Source organism: Cotesia glomerata, linkage group LG2 (genome assembly GCF_020080835.1).
Source record: "Cotesia glomerata isolate CgM1 linkage group LG2, MPM_Cglom_v2.3, whole genome shotgun sequence".
Taxonomy (NCBI): Eukaryota; Metazoa; Arthropoda; class Insecta; order Hymenoptera; family Braconidae; genus Cotesia; species Cotesia glomerata.
The window spans coordinates 1,071,521-1,094,752 of NC_058159.1; the positions used below are offsets into that span (position 1 = coordinate 1,071,521).

Consider the following 23,232-nt stretch of genomic DNA (forward strand, 5'->3'; position numbering starts at 1 on the left):
ATATTAATTATTTTATATCAAGTTTTGATAAATAAAAATATAACCAAATGATTCGACGCATGCGCAGTAGGGGCGTCAATAATTGGGGTTACGGTACGTCAATATTTAGATCAATCAGTTTTTTAACCCGTCAATAATTGATGTATCCAGATTATCTATTTAATTATTTAAAATTAATTAGTAAATATCACTGATTATCATTTTAAAAAAAGAAATTGATTAGTTAAAACATTACTGAAGACATTACCACAAACAAAATTCATCGATATTTATATTTGATTGCTTAAAAAAAATCAAATCATAACTTTGTCTCTTATAGCGTCAATAATTGGGGCTTTTACCTTATATAAAGTTTAACAAAAATTTTGAACTACACTGATAGAAAGATTTGCTTATAGTTAAAAATATTTGTTAATATTTAACAAATTATTTATTAGACGCCATTTTTTAGTTCTTAACAAATATTTCTTAGTATTTAAAAAGATTTATTAATATTTAATAAATGAATATCAAATTTATTAAATTCAAACAAATCATTTTAAATACTAAGAAATATTTGTTTAATACTAAAAAGTCGTCTCTAATGAATAATTTGTTAACTATTAACATAAAAAAGTGCTAAATATTTAACATTAAAATTTTTAACACAAAATTTTTTAACGCAATGACTCAAAATTTTTTACTGTGTACCAAAAATCCAATTACTTTTTTAAAAAATTTTTAAATATCTCGGAAATTAAATCCATTAAATAATTTATAACTAAAAATTCAAATTATGTAAAAAAATTATTGATAAATTTTGCAAAAAGTGATTTATCCTTTCAAAAAATAACAAAGTCAATCATCTTAATGGTTTTAGATCCCGTATGAAGGTCGTGATACATTTTTTTTATTTTTTAGTTATCCGGATTGTTATTTGTTGATAGTGATAGTTATTACGTTCACTTTCGAATAGTAGAGATTGTTATTATTATTACAGTACTGTTATTCAGAAAGACGAACAAAATTTCAAATTAAAATGTCTAATTTTTATTCTATTTTTTTCTCAACAGTTTTTTACATTTTTTTCAAAATTTTTTCTTATTATAAAAGCTTAGAAAATTGTCATTTATATAAATATAATTGTATGAGATCAAGGTAAGCTTGAAAAATAATTTTTTTAATGTTCTGATCGCTATTAGAAAGAAAATACACGGAGAGAAAAGAATAGAACTTATTCCTATGTAGAATGGTAACCATTACTATGTTACATAGTAACGGAAATTTTTATGAGAACCCTGTGTAAATTTGTAAATAAAAATCTTAGAAATTGTGATAAAAATATGAACAATCACTCATTCGATGCGGAATTAAATTCTGAAAATAATGTTGTTGTTTTTTTATTTTTTTGATGAAAATTTTAATTTTTTGTTAACAAAAAACATGACCAAAATAAAAAATCTCAGTTTGTCGTAAATAACTCAATAACTGTTGGTGATATCAAAAATCGAAAAAAAGATCCTTAAAGAGGAGAAAATTTCTGAAAAAAAGTCTCGACTCCCGGAACTCTAGCTTGAAAAACAATAATTTTTATTTAATGTTGAAAATAGGGTTCTGCGCAATTGCCGTCGTATTTTATCATCGGCGCGGCCGTGTGACAAAAGTCGCACGGCCGCGCCGATGATAAATAAAAAATTATTTATTGTTATTTGGCCATGGAGTCTAGGCTCCTTGCGGCCATCACGGATACAATTATTTAATACAAAAAGTATATGGTATAAATATATAATCATATATAAAATATAAAAAGTAAAAAGTAAATAATAATGCACTATCATCATCACATCATTACACATTTATCAGTCAATCAGTTTACACTGAGAGAAAAATATGGTCAACTGAACTAGGAAAATTTAGTTAAATAGCATCACCACTATTTAATTGCAGTTCTTGTACCTAACATTATTTATTATATTGAACCCCAATAGATAGTTACTTAAACTATTTTCAGTTAAATATCAGCTTGATAGCCATCTTGATTAACTTTAACTCAGAAAACAGAAAAAATAATTCGGATAGCTCGGACCGGGAATCGAACCCGGATCTTTTGGTTACGAACTAAGGGCTCTTCCAGTTTAGCTATCTGAGACGTTGTCCGTAAAAACCTTTCAGTCACCTAATATCTTTTTGTTTAACACGATAACATAAACATATTTATTAAAATATAGTCGATATAACTATTTATCAATAGTTACTTAAACTAATGCATAGTTTGAGTAACTACAAAAAAAAAATTCAGAAAACTATATTTTCATAATTGTGATGTTATGATTCAGTTAACTATGCACTTTTCTTTCAGTGTATCAATCATTTATCAATCAATCAGTTATTCTTTTAAATTCGACAGATAGAAATTAAATCATGAACTCCGAAATTCCTTAAAAATACATTCATTTGTACAGTCTATTGGTAGTTTATTCCACGCCCTTATTGCGCTAACAATGAACGACATCATATTTAACACTATTACAGTTAGGAAGTACTAATAAGTCTTGTCTATCGTCGCCTCTCCGGAATCTAGGTTCAATTGTAAATAATTCCCTATGAAATAGAGGCATCTGACGCATTTTAATTGCCTTGTAAATCAAGCAGCAATAAAAGAATTCACGTCTAGTTTTAAGTGTAAGCCAGCCTAAATCACGGTAATACGGAGTAACATGTTCGTATCTGTTTATTTTAAAAATATAGCGCACACAGGAATTTAACTTTCTTTGCATTTTAAGCTGTTGTTGTGCAGTTATATCGCTATAAACTGCAGCACAGTAATCAAAGATAGGCCATATTAAAGTGATAACAAGTTTTTTCCTTGCGCGTAAATTAAAAATGTTACTATACATTTTTAATTGTGCAAGAGTTCTCATACATCTATACATACATCATTTACTTGTTCAGACCATGATAATTTATCATCTAAGATTACTCCTAGGTATTTTACTGATTTAGAGAAGTTAATTTCTATGGAATTTATCTTAATTTTAGGCGCTAAATTACGTAATTCATCGTCAACTTTAAATACACTTCCAAAAATTGCTGCTTTTGTTTTACAGGCATTTAATTTTAGACCATTTTTGTCACACCAATTATTAATTAATTTAATTTCATCATTGAGAGTAATAACAGAGTATGGAATTTCGTTAAGTTTACATTTTAAATATATTACTAGATCGTCCGCATAAAATAAATGACTGCATTGTTTAAGAAGTGAACCTAAATCCTAGTTTTTCAAGCTAGAACTCCGGGAGTCGATGCTTTTTTTCAGAAATTTCCTCCTCATTAAGGATCTTTTTTCCGATTTTTGATATCACCAACAGTTATTGAGTTATTTACGACAAACTGAGATTTTTTATTTTGGTCATGTTTTTTGTTAACAAAAAATTAAAATTTTCATCAAAAAAATAAAAAAACAACAACATTATTTTCAGAATTTAATTCCGCATCGAATGAGTGATTTTTCATATTTTTATCATAATTTCTAAGATTTTTATTTACAAATTTACACAGGGTTCTCACAAAAATTTTCGTTACTATGTAACATGGTAATAGTTACCATTCTAACATAGGAATGCGTTCTATTCTTTTCTTTCCGTGTAAGTTTAAAATCGGCAGAAAAATTGTCAAAATTTTTAATAATAAGATAATAAACCTCATTACTGACACTTTCTTTAATTTTAGTACTTATTAAATTAATGAAATCATTAATTTCAATAATGAATAAAATATTTCTAATCTTTAAAGCCTTTCGATCAAAAAATCTTTAATTTTTATTTCAAGTAGAACATTTTTTCATTTAAAGAAAAAATGCCACTAATTGGGCCTTTTACTCTAATATTTTCTTCTTTAAAATTGATAGAATATATAATTGTATAATATAAATATATCGAAAACTTGAAATGAAAAAAAATTACTTAAAGTATTTTCAAGTGATACAATTGATGATTTTTTACGAGGAGAATAACGAAAATATTAAATATTCTATTCCAAAACAGTGATTTCATAAGTCTGGCTGTACAATAAAAATTTACGTAATTATTGACAAAATAAAATTTAAAAAGTGACATGGCCTCAAAAGTACAGTAACCACTAACTACTAGAAATGATCCAAACTAAAACGATTCAAAAGCTCCTGACAGTATAGTAATTTAAAGACTTTTGTGTACACACATTTCTGCTTATGAATGTATAATGAGAATGAACACATACGTACAATACTACCGATCCCGAACTAGACAGCCCAGGGGATATTCGCTCAACTGGAACGTAAGAAGAGGCTACATATTTTAATTGTAAAAGGAGTATTAGTAAGAAACTACGAAATATGTATGTGCACAGTAAAAAATTTTGTGTTAAAAATTTTTATGTTAAATATTTAACACTTTTTTGTGTTAATTTTACAAAATAAGTGTTAAACATTTAACACAACAATTTTTAACACTAAGTTTTTCAATGCAATGACGCAAAATTTTTTACTGTGTGTAATACTCGGCCACCAAGAATGCAATCCCACACATAACACATTATAAATAAAATACCTGCTATATCTCTCTTAAAATAAATTTGGCGTAAATATATTACACGGTAAGAAATATAAATGTGTGAAATTGAAAGGGCACATATTACATTAATGGAGAGATTTATCCGGTAAGTCCTTAGGTTATCTTAAGCTTCTTTCAACGAGTCTTAAAAACGTCATGACAGTGCATGTATGAAGATATCAATTTTAATGGAATAAATGTTCATAAACTTTCTTACCAATTGTTATTATTTTTATATTTATTATTATACTATAAAGTATCCATTTATTATTCTTTGTCTGATAATTTATGGCCCGTGACCGTGAAACAAGATCAAGGATCTTGAGATGCATTCTCACGATTTATGATATGGATAATCTTAAATACATGTATCTATCTGTATATGTACTTATTGCAATTAATTAATCCTTTAGAATTATTAACTATCAATCCTCGATTGAGATATCTTTTTAATATCAAATAAAGAATGATTTATTTATGTTCTAATTAATATTTTTAAATTTCATTTTTTATTAAACAAATTAATTTAAATAGTTAAAATAAGTAACGTAATAAATTTAAAAAACAAATTTTTTTAATTCTAATCCTTAAAGAAATTTCGTAATTTTTATAGTTGAAAAATCGGAACATTTTTAAATTAATATTTTTATATTCTAATTAATATTTTTAATTAAATAAATTAATTTAAACGGTTAAAATAATTAACGTAATAAATTTAAAAAACAAATTTTTTTAATTCTAATCCTTAAAAAAATTTTTGTAATTTTTATAGTTAAAAAATCGGAACATTTTTAAATTAATATTTTTATATTCTAATTAATATTTTTAATTAAATAAATTAATTTAAACTGTTAAAATAATTAACGTAATTAATTTAAAAAACAAATTTTCTAAATTCTAGTCCTTGGAAAAATTTTCGTAATTTTTATAGTTAAAAAATTGTATTGATACACTTTTAAATTTATAGCGCGAAACATATCGACTTTTGTGATAAACGACTCTACCTACTGAACTTGACCTAAGAGAAATAGAATTGCTTAAAACGCCGCTAGGTGTCATCATTCAATCCTTCCAGATATATAGCAGAGTCATATGTTATACGCTCGTTGTTATACATTGTAGTTAGTTACGTTATTAGTTATTTTATACATTTTTTATTCTGTAAAACAATTAGTGATATTTATTATTAATTACAAAAAAAATTAAATCTCATTAATAAATAACTAATTTTCAGTGTGTGTTTTTTTGAAATTGTTTTTTATAAGTGAAATTGTAAATTAGCAAAAAAATAGGTTAGAATTCTGTGATTAGTGTCTATTAATCGTCCAAAAGTGTGTTAATATAATTTTTTTCTAAGTAGAAATAAAAATTAAAAATGTCTGAACGGCCAAACGACCATAGGAGAAAATGGAACCACGAAGACTACGAACAACTGGCTCTGGAGCGTGCCAGACAAGAAATCGCAGACGAAGAGCTTGGACTTCTTAAAAAACCAGCAGTCCAACGCGAACTGCTTAAGCCAAGAGACTACAAAGTAGACTTAGACTCTAAGCTCGGAAAAACGGTTGTAATAAATAAAAACACCGCTTCTTCCCAATCGGGTGGTTATTATTGCAATGTCTGCGATTGCCTCGTCAAGGATTCCATCAATTTTTTGGACCATATTAATGGTAACAAACATCAGAAAAATTTGGGAATGTCCATGAAGATCGAGAGGTCGACCTTGGATCAGGTCAAAGCTCGATTTGCGGCAAATAAGAAGAAGCTGGAAGAAAAGAAGAAGGATTATAATCTTGAGCAGCGTGTCAAGGAGCTGGAGGAGGAAGAGGAGAAGCTTAAGGAGTACCGCAAGGACAGGAGGAAGGAAAAGAAGCGGAAAATTGAAGAAGCTAACCAAGAAGAGGAAGAAGCTCGGACTTCGGGGTGCGATGATATGGCCGCCATTATGGGGTTCTCAGGATTTGGATCCAAGAAAAGTAAAAGTGGAAAGAAATAATCTTAATTTTAATATTGATGTATGACTAATTTTTTTGTAATTTTAATTGGCAAATAAAATTTTACTGATTGATTTATTGGAATTGATGGTTTGTTTTTTATTAATTTAATTTCATTAATCCGATTATTTTTAAATTGACCGTGAAGATCAAGGTTCCGTAATTTATTTTTATCACGTATTTAGATATGTAATTAAATTTTTATATTTATTCATAAGAAATATTGACATAATTTTTTTTTGTCTGGTATTATCGTCTATGTTTTTTAATATTGTACCAAGGCTTCCGTGTTTTAAAATTTTTAGATGCAAAATGCAGTAAACTTTCTCTGACAGTTACTTACAATTTAAATACATCTCTTTTGAGAGGTGAATCATCAGGTTTTAGTTTCTTTATTATGTTTTGGCTATCACTTTTAACGGTTTGAGTTTTAAATATGGTTTATTTACATAATATTGAATGAAGTTTTGCGCTTGGTTAGTACGGCTGTCCCATTTAAAAACACTTCAAAATTTTTAGATCTTATTTTTCGTTCTTTAAGGAGGTACTGTGCAAAATCACTTTTCTTACAATATTCTTCAATTTTTCAATACCCGTACTTCTATACAAATAAATTTTTTTAATAGTCCTTGCGGTGGTAATTTTCGAAAATTAGCAATTAAAAATCGTGCATCCAACATGTAGTCCCTATTCTGACCGTAGAGTGAACATTTTATTGAATAACAACCACACTTTTCTTATCATTTTTTTGAAAAACTGAGAATATTTAAGTGAAGTTATAACAAGTATTTTTTATCAAAAATAACATAAACGAGCGGTGTTCATTTTTAACTTCCCGCTAAGAAAATTGAAAATTTTCAAAAATCGGGAAGTTATTGGTTTTACCCCGTTTTTCGAAAATCGAGTTTTCATCAAATCTCGACGTTTTGAGGTCCTAGGAAGCTTTCCTGACTATTCCCGCGAGGGTGTCACTATGTCTGTATGTATGTGTGTGTGTGTGTGTAAGTATGTAAACCTCTTATAACTTTTGAACGGTTGAACCGATTTCATCGCGGTTGGTGCCATTCGAAAGGGCTTCGCCAAACTTAGATTTCCTGTTAATTTGAACCGATTCGGACCGATAGATTTTGAGAAATTTGAAGAAATCTAAAAAAAAATAGGAAAAAAATTTTTTTCTGAAGTGGTTTTTTTGGGATAACTTTTAAACGGCTCAACCGATCGATTCCAAAAACTAATCAGCTCTCAACTTTGAAAAACTACGTCGATCGCCGCCAATCCGGTCAAAATCGGTTAATTCGTTCGAGAGATATCGTGAACGAAAGAAAACCGAAAAAAGTGTTTTTTCAGAGTTACTCCGAAATTTCTAGTTTGACCAATTAAAACTTAGAAATTCTTTATGAGGCTTAAAATACTGCGTGTTCTATGAAACTTCTATCAGATTTTTGAGCTCAAAGAGCTCAAAAGCATAGAAAAGCTATCTTTTTGAGCTCGGAGAGCTTAAAACAACACACAGATTGTACTTTTGAGCTCGAAGAGCTCAAAAAAGCGGCCAGGTATTAACGGAATTAGCGGGAAGTTGCAGGGATGGCCTTTAGGGTCAACCGTTTTCCTAATTTTTTTATAACAAATGTTTGAAGTTAGCGACTTTCAAGTAAGTTAGCGATTGTCTGTAAAAAGAGGCAGCACTAGTGTGTGAGAAAGAAACCAATACCCATAACCTATTGGTGTCTTTATTTGCCGCAGTACCTCCTTAAATTTATCAGAAAATTCTTGAATTAATAGAGCGGTTGATAGTTAATTTTCAAACATGTTTTGTTCATGTTTAAAATATAATTTCGAAAAAAACGCTTCGCTTCTTGATAGATAATTCAATTATCAATCGAAGAGCGAAGCGCTTTCTTTAAAAATTTTCATTTATTTATGTATAAAATGGTTTTTAAGATTCTATTTGTTATACAAGTACGACAGAGATACTTCCGTTTGACCAATAGAGGGCGAGAGAGAAAAAAGTGCAAGCCCTCCTTAATCATAAAAAATCTTTGAAATTGTTTGATAAATATTTGAGAAACTTTTTCATTACAAGATAATTTTTTTAACAAAATCAATTCTAAATTTATTATTGAATTTTGTTTTCAATAAATGAGTTAAGTTATTCATTATTAGTATCAATATTATTTTATTAAAAATAAATTTTCTTTATTTAAAAAATCTGATTATATTTCGGCCTTTTTTTACTTAGAAAAAAAAATTAAGTATAAGCAATTATTTGTAATAGATTCAAGAAAAAACGAAGAATCCGAAGAATTTAAGTTTCTTACACTTTAATTACTCTCGGAAGTAATTGATGTTCGCGGGAAACATCAACAGTGTCGCGGCTAGACGGTGAAGCTCCCGATCCGTCAATTCGTGATCGGAATGGTAATTTGTCTTGGAAGAGTAAAGACAAGAATTTAAAGTATCCTAGCATTTATGTTGCTGCAAATATTTACAACACTTATAAACTTAACCCTGATACTGAAGATGCTTTATAACCTTTTAATGAATTTTTTCAGCAAACAATTATTTTATAATTGACTTTCTCAGTCAAATTGTCTGCTTTGAGAGGAATTTTCTCAACTGGAACTCCAGAGATGATTTAATATTTTTTTCGTGACCATTAAACAGAAAAAGAGTGGATTGTTATCGTGATTACAGAGACCGGCTAGGATTAAATTACAATTACCGGGTCTATTGATGCCGCAATCAGAAAAAGTGGCTATCTTACGGCACGATAAATAAAATAGATATTCGTTAATCTAAAGATCCGGAACTATAAATTGAATTTCATCAGAAACCAAACTATTATTTTCGGTATTATGAAATTCAATCAGTAGCCGATTAAAAAATTATTGTCTACTGTAAATTGCATTTAGGTACTTGCTAAAACTATAAGTAATTGCGCTTTAAGTATTTCTTCAGTAAAATAAAATTATATTATATTATTTTATATTTGTAATCGCTTATTACGCCTTACAATTTCACTGCAAAGTAATAATGTTATTTTATTTATATTATATATTTGCAAATTATTAAATTTAACGGCACAAAGATAAATGGCGGAGACATTTTGATGTCTTGAGATGTTTATCGCATCTAATTATAGAGTTTTTGCAGACTCTCTAAGACTTGTAGATCATTGAACCGCAATAAATCAATTTAATTGAATAAAATAAGTTTAACGAGCTTGTTTTTCGCTAAAATAATAGTATAAAGTATAAGTATGTAGTGTGGTGTTTATTGAACACCTCGTAAAGAATCGCCATGCGTTATTTTAATCCATACCGTTAACCTTGAGAAGGTAGACCGGTGCAATTAACTATAACTCCGTTTGCTGTCACTTAGTATGCAGTAATTTTATTCCTTTCATTTTTTATATTTTTTAGATTCTATTTATTCATTTAAATTAAATTTTGATTTCTAAATTATTTTATTTAACTGTTTAATTATTTAATGTCTCATTAATTATTCATGCACACAAAAGATTGTTATGTTATAATAATAGTTGTTATAAAAATATTTTTGCAATTATACTATTCGATGCTTTATCCCTATTTTTTATAAGTTATAATTTTGATAGATTATTTTTAAAAAATTAGACATTTTTATTTATTATACTATTATAGACTTTATATAAAAAATTGTCATAGATAAATTAATAATTATAAATATAAAGTATAATTCATAATTTCAGTGAAAATATTGACGAATTTCTGAATAAAAAGTTGGTTCAGTAAGATGTGAAGCCTTGTTGCTACGCAACGGTTGCTAGGCAACTGTTGCTGTGGGGGCGTTGCCTACCAACGGTTGCTATGGGGGCGTTGTCTAGGGGGGAGGTTGTAATGGGTTTTTTAGGGGGTTTCTATGAAGATTTCTACACTGAAAAAAAATTAACTTGATTCAAAAGAAAAATTCTTAAAACAAGAATATAATTTTGAAGAGGATAATTGTCTTGAATCAAAACGAAAAATTCTTTAATTAAGTAAAATTTTCTTAAATCAAAAATACAAAGTTCTTCAAAATTATATACTTGATTTAAGAACATTTTTTTTTCTTTGTATGAAAATTTTTATGGGGTTTTTAGTAAACATTAAGGGTATAGTAAGCGCTCGAGATTATTTTCAATAATTTGATTGTATTAATTTTATTTGTTATTAACTTCACGATATGTTTACTTTTTTTTTGTTTTTTACATATTTTGTATTTAATAATTATATATTTAGTGTTAATGCACAAATTATTTCTGTAATTTTTATTTCAATGTGATTTTATTGCAGATATATTACCCGTGCATTAAAGCATTAAATACTATAATTGAAAAAATATTTTTATAATTTTAATAAATTATTTATAAAAAATTAGACATTTTTATTTATTATACTACGGTATTATAGATTGTATATTAAAAATTGTCATAGATGAATTAATAATTATAAATATATATAAAGTATAATTCATAATATCAGTAAAAATATTGACGTATTACATAAAAAAAATATTGCCACCGAAATAATTTTTGTCATTGTAAATAATTTTTCAAAACACTTTATGTAAATATTCAATAAAGTACGGCTACTAAAACACATTTTTTGCGAATGAATAATTGCAATAATTTAAATAAATAATGACATTATTGAAATAAAACTTTTTAGTACTGTGAATTTATTGATATTCATTATTTTAGAATTATTATTAATACATCAAACGACAGTTATATATCGATACTGTCATTCTAATACGTCGTATCACACATTTAGAAAATTTTACAGCAGACGGTTAAAACGATTCATTTTTAACATTGATTAAATGGAATTTCACAGATGAACATATTTATTTAAAAAAGACCATTCGGCAGCCGAAATGCAAGTAGATTTCATTTTATTACTTATCAATTAAAATTACAATTTAAATTTTAACGTATGATTTTTGTTGTAATCATTACAATAAATGTTTTCAAATGAAAAAAATAAATTAAAAATTTTATAAAACGAATGCAATAGCAAATTTCATAATTGGCATAGCGGAAAAGGACATAATTTTGGGATCACACATGTGATAAGGTACTCAAATTGAAGCTTATTTAAAGAGCTTTCGGATGCAATTGACAGAGATTCATTAAGTTATCTCATTTTAAAGTTATTCGAGTTAGAAAGTGAAGAAATATGAATTTTTATAATTTTGAAAATTTTAAAATAGTTATTAAACTATTTTATCTTTAAACTTTTAATATGACTTGCATAATATTGTTATGATTTCATTTTAAAAAAAAAGTCAATTTGTCAAATTTTGTTGGATACGACGTATTAGAATCGCAATATCAATATGGAAAAAGGCAATTCGGCAGCCGAAATGGATGTAGATTTTTCAAATAAAAAAAATTGATTTTTAATAAAATAATATAATAACACTGATAATGTATAACTTAATTCATGAATTAACAACAAAATTCAATAATAAATTTAAAACTATTTAGAACAAATTTGGAAAAAAAATTATCTTGTGAAGAAAAAGTTTCTCAAATATTTACCAAAGAATTGCACAGATTATAAGATTTGAATTATAAACGTCCAAATTTTAAGTAACTGCTTAGGAACAACAGTTTCCAAGTTAATCAGAATTTTGCAACCGGATAAAATTTTAGTTGAAGAAAACAATGGTTAGAATTAATTTGTGACATATTTACTGACAACCTACCCGAAAACATTACACGAAAGATTGATCAATATCGTAATTATTGAATTTACATCATGATTAAGCTATGATGTAGACAATAATTCTAAAACGGCTGCAACAGTGAAACTGTTTGATTAAACGAACTCTAAAAGGAGTAATATTGAGACTACTACCACTTCTGAGTAAAGAAAATTGAAGCTTATTAAAAGAGCTTTACGATGCATTTTACCGAATTTCAATATCTTGTCTAGTTCAGTAATTATACCAAGTTGAAGTAGTAAAAACATCAATTTTTACGATTTTCAAAATTTCAAAATCCTGTCATTTCCAAATTACTCGCCCGATTAAGCTCATCTTCGAACTTAACCTTGGTCTTGATCGATAGATAAAGCATGCTGAGTTTGAGAAGAATCGGTCATAAATTGAAAACGCTACCGTGCTGACAAGCCGCGTTATATCGTATAAATATATAAATATATATATTTTACTATTTTTTTCGAAGATCGGTGTTTTTACTAATTAAAGAGTTCTATATTTCAAAGCCATTATCCCCGATCCAAATTGATGTTAGACTAATTTTAAATTTTTATTTATTAAATTTATTTTCACCACTTTTTATTGTTGGTATGAGCACTCAATACCATCTTCGGGTGAATATATCTAATAATTAAAAATTTTTTTTATTTTTAATTAAGATTAAGCAAAGAAGTTAATTTTTTACTCAGTGAAACTTTTTTCGGTCATCGAAAAGTTATATATATATATATATATATATATATATATATACTTTTAAAAAATTTAGCCATTTTCTTACTTAGTTTGTCGAGCTGAGTCAGAAAATATATATAGTTCAAAGTTTATATATATATATATATATATATATATATATATATATATATATATATATGCATATATATATATATATATATATATATATATAAATACATACATATATAAACTTTTGAACTATATATATTTTCTGACTCAGCTCGACAACTAATATATATATATATATATATATATATATATATATATATATATATATATATATATATATATATATATATATATATATATATATCAGCTCGATATATCGACAAACTATATATCGACTCAGCTCGACAAATTAAGTCAGAAAATGGCTAAATTTTTTAAAAGTTGCGCCATGAGGACGGCTGCAATAGTTAGATTTTTATAAAATCTACTAATATCTGACACCTATTTAAAATCGGGAGGGAAAAATAAATAGTCTCGTAATTTAAATATGATCGAGTATTAATGATCGGTTGGAAAACAATTATGAAGAGACAGTGTCATTGAGGATATTATAAGTTAAAAGCAAGGCTCAACTTGGAAATTAGTGTCAACTCGGACGTACCTCAACTCGCTCGCGCTTTCAATCTTCGGGTTTATATGCCGTTCACTTTCTCACGAGTCTTACCCATAATTTATGGTCATTCTTAGAACGAACGAACCAACCAACAAATTATCCTCCTAGTCCACTATTCTGTTTACTCTGCTACTCTAATACTCGAGTTTTATTAACCAAACGCGTTATTTTATCGTTAATTTATTGTTTCATTTCATTTTCGTTAATTATCTAATCAGCCGCTAACTGTCCAAGTATTTTACTTTTAAAGAACATAAATAGCCTTTTACTACCCTATTTATTTTTTTTTTTAAATTAAACACTCTTACCTCAAACGGAAATAATTTTCACAAATAATTTATTATTATTAACAGGCTATTAATTAGACTTTAAGTGAAGATTTAACCATTTACTTGTGTAATTACTAATTACAACGATAATCGTATCAACTAATTGCTATCAGCCGTTAAAATTATGAGTAAAAATAAACATTAGTGACTTTCAATCAATATCTTTACGTATAAAATCATAATTATTATTATCTCATTATTATCGTGGTTAAAATCTATCGTAAGATTCCAAAAAGTCAAGGTTTAAATTATAATAATAATAATATAATAATAATAATTATAATAATTATAATAATAGACCTTTATAAATTTCTTTCGATTATTTTATCGAGGAAAAATAATTATTTTACTTCCGTCCTCTATTATTTCTTTCTTTAATTTTTTTTTAAACAATGAGCAATAAATTTATTGAATTAAATATGTGTTTTTAAAATATATATTAAATTATCTTAACAATAAAATGATTAATTATTTTATTGACATAAAAATTTTCACACGGCCTAAAAATGTATTGTTTTTATGTAAAAAAAAAATGTAATTGTTTATTAAGAAATTTAATGTCCTTGAGCTTAAAATAAATAAATAAATAATAATAATGATTATTTACTTTGAAAAATTATTATTGAAAGAAATGAGTGATTTATTAATTAACGATAAATAAAATGTTTTTTTTTTTTTTTTTTTTTATTATAATTTCTAAATAAAAATAAGAAAAACCGATAAAGTATCACACTAGTAGAGCCGCTTTCCATTTCATTCAGTTTCACGTTGTTATTTATATTTTCACTTTTATTATCAGCTATTTTAAAATTCAATCGATTTTATTTTCAACCATCATTAATTAACTATTCATTAAAAAATGAGGATAGTTATATAAAAATAATAAATTTATGAATTCTTTATAAAAAAAATAAACTATTTTTTCACGCTCGAACGTTTAATAATGGAAAATAAAATAAAATAAATAAAATTGTGGAATTAACTGTTAAGTATTTTAAAATTGCGGATATTTTTCAAACCCATGTAAGGTAAAAGCCCCAATTATTGACGCTATAAGAGACAAAGTTATGATTTGATTTTTTTTTAAGCAATCAAATATAAATATCGATGAATTTTGTTTGTGGTAATGTCTTCAGTAATGTTTTAACTAATCAATTTCTTTTTTTAAAATGAAAATCAGTGATATTTACTAATTAATTTTAAATAATTAAATATATGATCTGGATACACCAATTAAGGTAGTACCCTCGCCAAAGTCAGTTTCAGAGATATTTATTAATAAGTAATGAAAAATTTACCAGACTTTAACTGAGGAGGGGATACCTTAATAAAGCTGTGGCAACAGCGCAAGTTTTGTTAGCCGCGAAAGAAGTATGAGACGCGCATGCGCTGACAAATTTGAAAAGTTTAATTTACGTTAGATGTAATATTATAGTTATTAATTTTATTTATTTGAAAAAAAAAACTATGATTATTCTATGAAAATAAGTATTTTTTTATGGTACTAAAGTTAGCCAACATTTTTAATTTTTTGACTTTTTTTAATAATTAAATTAGAAAAAAAAAATTTTTTTATATTGCATTTACAGTTTTTGAAGTTTTTTTCAAGCGAAATTTCTTTTTTATTTTTTTATAATCATTTTTTCAATAAAAAAAAATTCTAAAAATTTTTAAATGGCGGCTGAATTAATTTTAATTTTTTTTATATTTATTGAAAATTCAAAAAGTTAACAATTTTAATATAATAATATATATTAATCTTTCAATGTATGTAAATAAATAAATAAACGCATGTATCAAAACAGAGGTAAGTCTACAGCCAGTCCAAAACACTACAGTATAACCACTATAAAATATCTTAACGCTCACGCAGTGTTGCCAGACTTTTGAAACGATCAGTATCTCCTTCGTGATTGGCTGAAATAAGTACATAAACAGCAAAAAGTTTTAGGCTTGTCAATAATGGCTATCTGGTATGTGTACCGTACACTCTGGCATAAACTTTTGACAACGGAAGTCGCGAGGGTACTACCTTAATGACGGGTTAAAAAACTGATTGATCTAATTATTGACGTACCGTAACCCCAATTATTGACGCCCCTACTGCACATGCGTCGAATCATTTGGTTATATTGTTATTTATCAAAAACTTGATATAAAGTAATCAATATTATTAAAGTTAATTAATAATAATTTCTATGAATGAATAATTATTATGAAAAATATAACAATTTATTTAAAAACTTATAATATAATCGCATATATAACGTATTTTATACTTAAAAAAAAAAAGGCGTCATAGCGCTGTCGACTGGCTGTCAATATGGGATTCACCATAAAAATTATGAACTAGTTATTGACTCCTATTATTTAAATATCATAAAGCATACAATTAATTTCGATTATTTAATTTTACTAGAATTGAATTTTGCGCGCGCAAGCGCGCGCCTGAGTATAGCATTTGTCTATATTTTCATGCTTATGATATATTCGACCAATCACGTTACGAATAGTTTGATGCCACATACATTTCATCTCAATTTTATATTAGGATAAATATTTCATATATTGTTAATTAAAAAAAAAATAGATCATATAATTACATGAAAAAATTAATTTAAACTCGGCAGTTAAAAAAAATGCTTTTCTAACCAAAGTTGTTAAGAAAATAGACGCTCGTAAGCTGATTTGATGAACTGGTGGTAACTTTATTTTTTTTTAATAATTAATATTTAATATTTTGAACTGAATGTGATTTTTTTCAATTTTTTAATTAATTAGAATTTAATAAAAATTTATTTGATCGTTATTCTTATTACAGATAATTTAATATATTTAAAAATAATTTAGGGTGTCAATATTTAGACCCCCGTCAATAATCAGGGCTTTTACCTTAGTTTGGTTAAATAATTTACAATTTTGTAAAAAATAGTTACGAAATATTTTCTAGTCGCACTTAAGCATAAGATTGGAGTCACGTATTGTACAGTATATTATCGAGGAAGATTTGATAATGCATTTGTTAAGTACTCTCTCTTTTTTAATACTTATATTTATATACTCTCAACTTTAGAGTTAAAGATATCATTATTTATATTTCCTTTATTTTGTTGACTGTAGGAATTATGATATAATCAAATATTTTATTACTTCCACGTAACAAACTTATAATCATGCCTTAATAACAAACAATAATAAGTCAACAATAATAACATTTATTTAGCAGTAAATTTTTTCTTTTATTTTAAATTGATATCATAAAATAAACAGACCGTAAAATATTTTAAATTTTGCTTTATAAATTTTCTCCGTAATTATTTATTAAAAATCATAATAATTTTATTAAGTATAAAAAAACGGAACTTGCGTTTACTTTTAAAGCAAATATTACTTAAAATTTTTTATCGAGGAAATCAAAAATTATAATTTCAAGGAAATAACACTAGAAGTTTTTAAAATCCATTAAATCCCATTAAATATCCAAATTTCATCAACATTATTATCATAATTAATAAAATTAATTAAATTGTAATAATTAATCCATGTAATTTTAAGAAATTTTGTCATAACAAGGTATTTATTATAATTTTATCTACTTAAAAACAATTAGAAAAATTATCGTAAAAAATTAAAACGTGTTTAAAACTAATAATTTGTTTTTGTCGGATCCCAACAATTTAAACGTAATTTTATATACTTTTTCTATTGTCTTGAGCAATAACCTTAAAGTACATTTCATTTATAATTTCTCTAGGCAGTAAATTAATTCTATTAATTACAAATTACATTTTACAACTCCAAAATATTAAAAAAAATTTTTAATTTTATTTTTATTAAATTACTTTTAAAACTTATCTGCTTTTTTAAATACTTAATGAGTTATTTTATTAATCGGATTGATAATTTTGAAGATTAAAAAATAAATTACGCTAATTATTATTTATTTAATAATCAAAAATTTTATCATTATAATTAATTATTAGCAAGAATAATTATTGGCAATTATTTATTATCAAATAAAAGCGAAGTTTAAGATAAATCAGTAATTATGTGTGTATTTTATAGTCTTGATAAAAATTATAGCTGCGAATGGAAGGACTGAAAAAGATGAAAATCTATTATATGTATTCATGAGATGTCCGTCAAAATAAAAATTCCATCAACACCTTCGAGTGTTGATGTTAAACCTATAAAACTCTGTTTCGAGAAAAAATGCTGTTAATGTGATTATTTAAATGGAATACAAATCAAAGTTGCTGTTTATTGCGCAATCATTGATTGATTTTTAACTAAATGCGTCATTAGAGATTAGAGTTTATTTCTTAACTCTTAAGTGAATAACAAATTTATTTCGAAACTTTTGAATCATTAGCTTCAATTTAAAGGGCGAAAAAAGGGAATTTTTAATCAAAAACCTTTTAGAATTTCTGGATAATTAACTATTAAATTGAAAGTTTTGTAATTTAAATTTTGAAAGCAATATCACAATATGATAAAATGGGTTTTTATTGTTAAATTTGATATCGTTGAAAAAGTCTTGACCTGGAGTTGTGCCTTTTCATGGTTTCATATCATTCTCATCAATAGTTAATTTATGACGATAAGTATTTAAGCAGTAATCAAAAATACTTTATCTCTAGACACATAATTAAGAAATGACTTGTATCTCGTGAACTATTGACATTTTTAAAGATATAAGCTCATCTCGATGTTATACTCATCAAGACCTTTCATTTGAGTACCCACATCAATTTTTCATATATTTATATATATTATACATATGTATATATGAAAAATATATCAAAAATACATGTGGGTACTCAAATGAAAGCTCTTGATGAGTGTAACATCGGGATGAGCTTATATCTTTAAAAATATCAATAATTAAGAAATCACCTTGTATCTTGTGAACTATTGACATTTTTAAAAATATAAGCTCATCCCGGTGTTACACTCATCGAGATCTTTCATTTGAGTACCCATATTAATTTTTCATATATTTATATATATTACATATATGTATATATATATATAAATATATGAAAAATATATAAAAATGCATGTGGGTACTCAAATGAAAGCTCTTGACGAGTTTAACATCGAGATGAGCTTATATCTTTAAAATATATATTATGTATATGTATATATGAAAAATATATCAAAAATACATGTGGATACTCAAATGAAAGCTCTTGATGAGTGTAACATCGGGACGAGCTTATATCTTTAAAAATATCAATAATTAAGAAATCACCTTGTATCTTGTGAACTATTGACATTTTAAAAAATATAAGCTTATCCCGGTGTTACACTCATCGAGACCTTTCATTTGAGTACCCATATTAATTTTTCATATATTTATATATATTACATATATGTATATATATAAATATATGAAAAATATATAAAAATGCATGTGGGTACTCAAATGAAAGCTCTTGACGAGTGTAACATTGAGATGAGCTTATATCTTTAAAATATATATTATGTATATGTATATATAAAAAATATATCAAAAATACATGTGGGTACTCAAATGAAAGCTCTTGATGAGTGTTACATCAAGATGAGCTTATCTCTTTAAAAACGTCAATATTTAAAAAAGTACTGTGCAATTCAACGAAATTCATTATTTAATGAAGCAAAATTTCATTTATTTATAGTTGCTAGATCAATTTTCCTGTGATGAAAACGTCATCTAAAATAATTTACGTGAGAATATTTCTATTGAAACTTTTTTTTCTCGAATTTCCGGCGATTTTCCACTCGATAATTCTCCATATATAATATAGAATGAAGCATATTGACCGGTAGCGGATATCAGAGCAGTGTGAAAGTATATATTTTAGCTTACAAGCGTGACTATATAAAATTCTTATTCATATGTTATATTACACATATGATCAATACATGTAATAGTTCAAATGATGAACATTACTCAAAAAAAAACTATCCTCCAAATAATAGTTTTATAGAAAATTTTAATGAATCTTTTTCAACAACCATTCATAACATAATTATACATACACAAGCAAGAAAACGATTTACTTTCACTGTAGACGATTTTGTTTGGTTCAACTTCAAAGCATAAAGCAATACAAGTATGACTGTGATCATTACATGTTTGCGAAATCCAAGAGACTGTGAGTATACAATAATAAAATAAAACGTTGTTTATTTAACGTAAAACTTATTTTACAATTTCATGCGTACGTGCGTAGATAAAATGTGTTTATATGGTTTATATTTTATTAATTTTATTAATAAAAGCAGTTACGATTTCATTTGATTGCCATTTATTTATTTATTTATTTATTTATCAAATTATGGTCAGTGTAAGACACACCCGGCTACTTACTACTTAACTTTAACATTATTCGACAATTATATAGCTAAGAATAAATATATATACATGTATGTGTAAGCTTGTGTGTATTTATATAGAGATGTGTATCAATTTGTTTAAACGAGTACAGTGTGGACCACTCGCACTTTCGGATCACCGGCGGTTACGCGATTATTACTCTTACGTATCGGCGATACCGTTTCGTGACGATTATGCAATTCTTGGTTGCTTTGCCCTTAGGCTACACGTACTCTCGAAATAACAGGCGTTGATAGTATGTTTTAAGTCTTAAATACCATATGTTTCATTTTAATTATTTTAATAAGTTTATTAATTTTTTAAATATCCTTTCTTTTCAATTCTGAGTAATAATTCAAGTAATTGTATTAATAATTATAAAATAAAAATTATAATTATATGGATTAAAAATTGTTAATTATTTTTTTTTATCTTAATTTGTTAAATAATTTTTAATTAACCATAAATTTAAAATTAAGATTCAATATTAAACTTTTATTTATTCAAAATTATTAATTATTTTTTTTTTCTAATTTATTAACTGGTTTTTAATTTAATAAATTTTATTTTATTGTAAAAAAATAAGGAAATTTTTTTTTATTAAAAAAAATTTATTGTCTCAATTTATTAATTAATTTTTAATAAATAATTAATTAATTAATTAATTTATTAATTTATTTATTAATTAATTTATTTATTAATTAATTTATTTATTAATTAATTTATTTATTAATTAATTTATTTATTAATTTATTTATTTATTAATTAATTTATTTATTAATTAATTTTTAATAAATAATTAATTTGTTAAAGTCATATAAAAAATGACATTTTTTCACGGTTTGTTTTAGAGTAAGTAACGTTGGATATAGTAGTGTGTAAGGAGAAGGGGATCGATAGAAAGAGACAGTAAGAGAGTGAGAAGTATCGAGCGCTTCGGAAGTCGCCGTGGGATGTCGCATTTTGTCCCTACCAAGAAACATACTCCAGAATTATTAAGTTCGAAAAAAAAACAGGTTTTGAAAATCTCAAAATTAAAGTGCTAAGTGTTGTGGAAAAAGTTTAAAATTGTGGTTAAAAAAGTAAGTGTTTGTGAAAGTGTAAAATAACAAGTGTTGGTTTTTATTCAGACGTAATAATGTCTGAAAGTGATAAAGAATTGTTCGTGCGGTCTCAACACATTGATGTTAATAAAGATGATGATGTTTGGGACGACTCTGTGTTAATTAAGGCTTATGACCGTGCGATTAGTTTGGCGAAAGAAGAAGTTGCAAAAGGATTGAGTAGTGAAACTAACACTTATCAGAAGAAAATTGCCGGTTCGAATAAATGGACCGTTGGATCTCAATGTCGGGCGATTTATTCCGTTGACGGACAACTCTATGAGGCTACTATTTTGAAAATTTTTAAGGACGGGAAAACTTGCTTGGTTAAATTTTTAGGTATGAAATATTTGTTTAATTTTAATTTTTGTTTTAATAATTTATAGGGAAAATTAGTTAGAATTAATTCTGAGATTTAAAGGAGATAAGAACAATTACAAAAGTATTAAACATTTTTTCTAAGGGGACATATGAATGCAAAATGCGATTTTTTTATCATCTAGTATAATTAATCTTTTAATTTATGATCAAATATTATTTATAAAAATATAATCTGGTTAAAAATCGAAGAAATAATGAAAATTTCTATTTTTGAGAAGAACGGCGGCTTAAAAAAGAAAATTATTAATTTTCCTTGAATATTTTAGCCTTGAATTATTTAGAAGAATATAAAATATTTTTCAGAATTATTATTAATTCGCAAATTCATGAATTTTTCTTTAAAAAATGAAAATTTCGTAAAAAAAACACTGATAAAAAATAGATAATTAAATAATCTATAGAGTATCAGTGAGTTTTTTCTAAAATTTTTCTTCCTTTAAGAAAAATTAACGAAACTACAATAGCTGGGACCAACTCTTAAGAAAATTAAGATTTAATTTTCTGTAGAGAAATATATTTTCATTATAAGGATCAAACAAAAAAAAAATCGCATTAAAATTATTCACTATAGGAATTTATCGAATTCTTTAAAAAAAATTGTCTGTGATTCCTTGTTGATAAAGATTAAAGCGCGCAATTGAAATATTAGTTACTGCTTCAGAATATGAATACTTATAATTTATTGATTCATTGTGAATAAACATTAATTAAAATTAATCATCAAAAAATTCTCCCGCTTTTGACTCGTAATTAATTACGAGATCTTAATTCTTCTAGGTTACGGCAATACCGAAAAAGTAGAACTTTCTTCTCTCTACGAATCTGAAGGCGTATCCATGTATGAATCGGGAGGCATGGAAGCTCAGAAAAATTATGATCAAATGTCTACTTCAGACTCTGCGTCTTGCTCGAATATGCGGTACTCAGAACCTAATTACGAGCAGGGAAGAAATCAGTTCAAGGAAGAAAGGATGACATTCGAAACAGCGGATCATCATCAGCAGCCGAATTTTCCGAGCTCGAGTATGTCTTTCGAGGGGATTCCACCTCCGCCGCCGATTCCTTCGCAACTGATGGACCGACTTCCTAAAAATGAGACGGATGCGCTTTCTAGCATGCTCATGTCTTGGTACATCAGCGGTTTCCATACTGGATACTATCATGGCATTAAGCAAGCACAAAAGTCAAAGAAAAATGACGGATGAATATTCATAAAACATAAACTTTATAAATTTTTCATTTTTATACGCAAATACACTGTATAAGTATTTTATGCCGAAATAAAAATTTATTCTTGTCACCTTTAATTAATTTTATTATTTATTGAGACTTCTTAAGAAAAAGGGTAATAAAACAAAAAACATAATTTAATAAAACAAAATTTTAGTTTT

At 26.0% G+C, this 23,232-nt stretch overlaps 3 protein-coding genes across 3 annotated transcripts in view; 2 read left to right on the forward strand and 1 right to left on the reverse strand.

Annotated features, from left to right (window-relative positions):
• LOC123258450 overlaps positions 1–23,232 on the reverse strand; it is a 94,593-nt gene that overhangs the window by 54,280 nt on the left and 17,081 nt on the right. The window lies entirely within an intron of this gene.
• Positions 1,743–23,145, forward strand: LOC123258452 (survival motor neuron protein). The gene is made up of 4 exons (XM_044718454.1): positions 1,743–1,754; positions 1,927–1,931; positions 21,441–21,799; positions 22,619–23,145. The coding sequence occupies exons 3-4, from the start codon at positions 21,496–21,498 to the stop codon at positions 23,044–23,046; spliced, it is 732 nt and encodes a 243-aa protein (XP_044574389.1). The 5' UTR covers positions 1,743–1,754; positions 1,927–1,931; positions 21,441–21,495; the 3' UTR covers positions 23,047–23,145.
• On the forward strand, positions 5,810–6,645 carry LOC123258453 (zinc finger matrin-type protein 2-like). The gene has a single exon (XM_044718455.1). The coding sequence runs from the start codon at positions 5,947–5,949 to the stop codon at positions 6,565–6,567; it is 621 nt and encodes a 206-aa protein (XP_044574390.1). The 5' UTR covers positions 5,810–5,946; the 3' UTR covers positions 6,568–6,645.

Excerpts from the sequence above, each read along its gene's own strand:
- LOC123258452 (XM_044718454.1), top strand. The coding sequence starts at position 21,496 with ATGTCTGAAAGTGATAAAGAATTGTTCGTGCGGTCTCAACACATTGAT. Across the intron at positions 21,800-22,618 it reads TTGCTTGGTTAAATTTTTAG|GTTACGGCAATACCGAAAAA; the intron begins GTATGAAATATT and ends TAATTCTTCTAG.
- LOC123258453 (XM_044718455.1), top strand. The coding sequence starts at position 5,947 with ATGTCTGAACGGCCAAACGACCATAGGAGAAAATGGAACCACGAAGAC.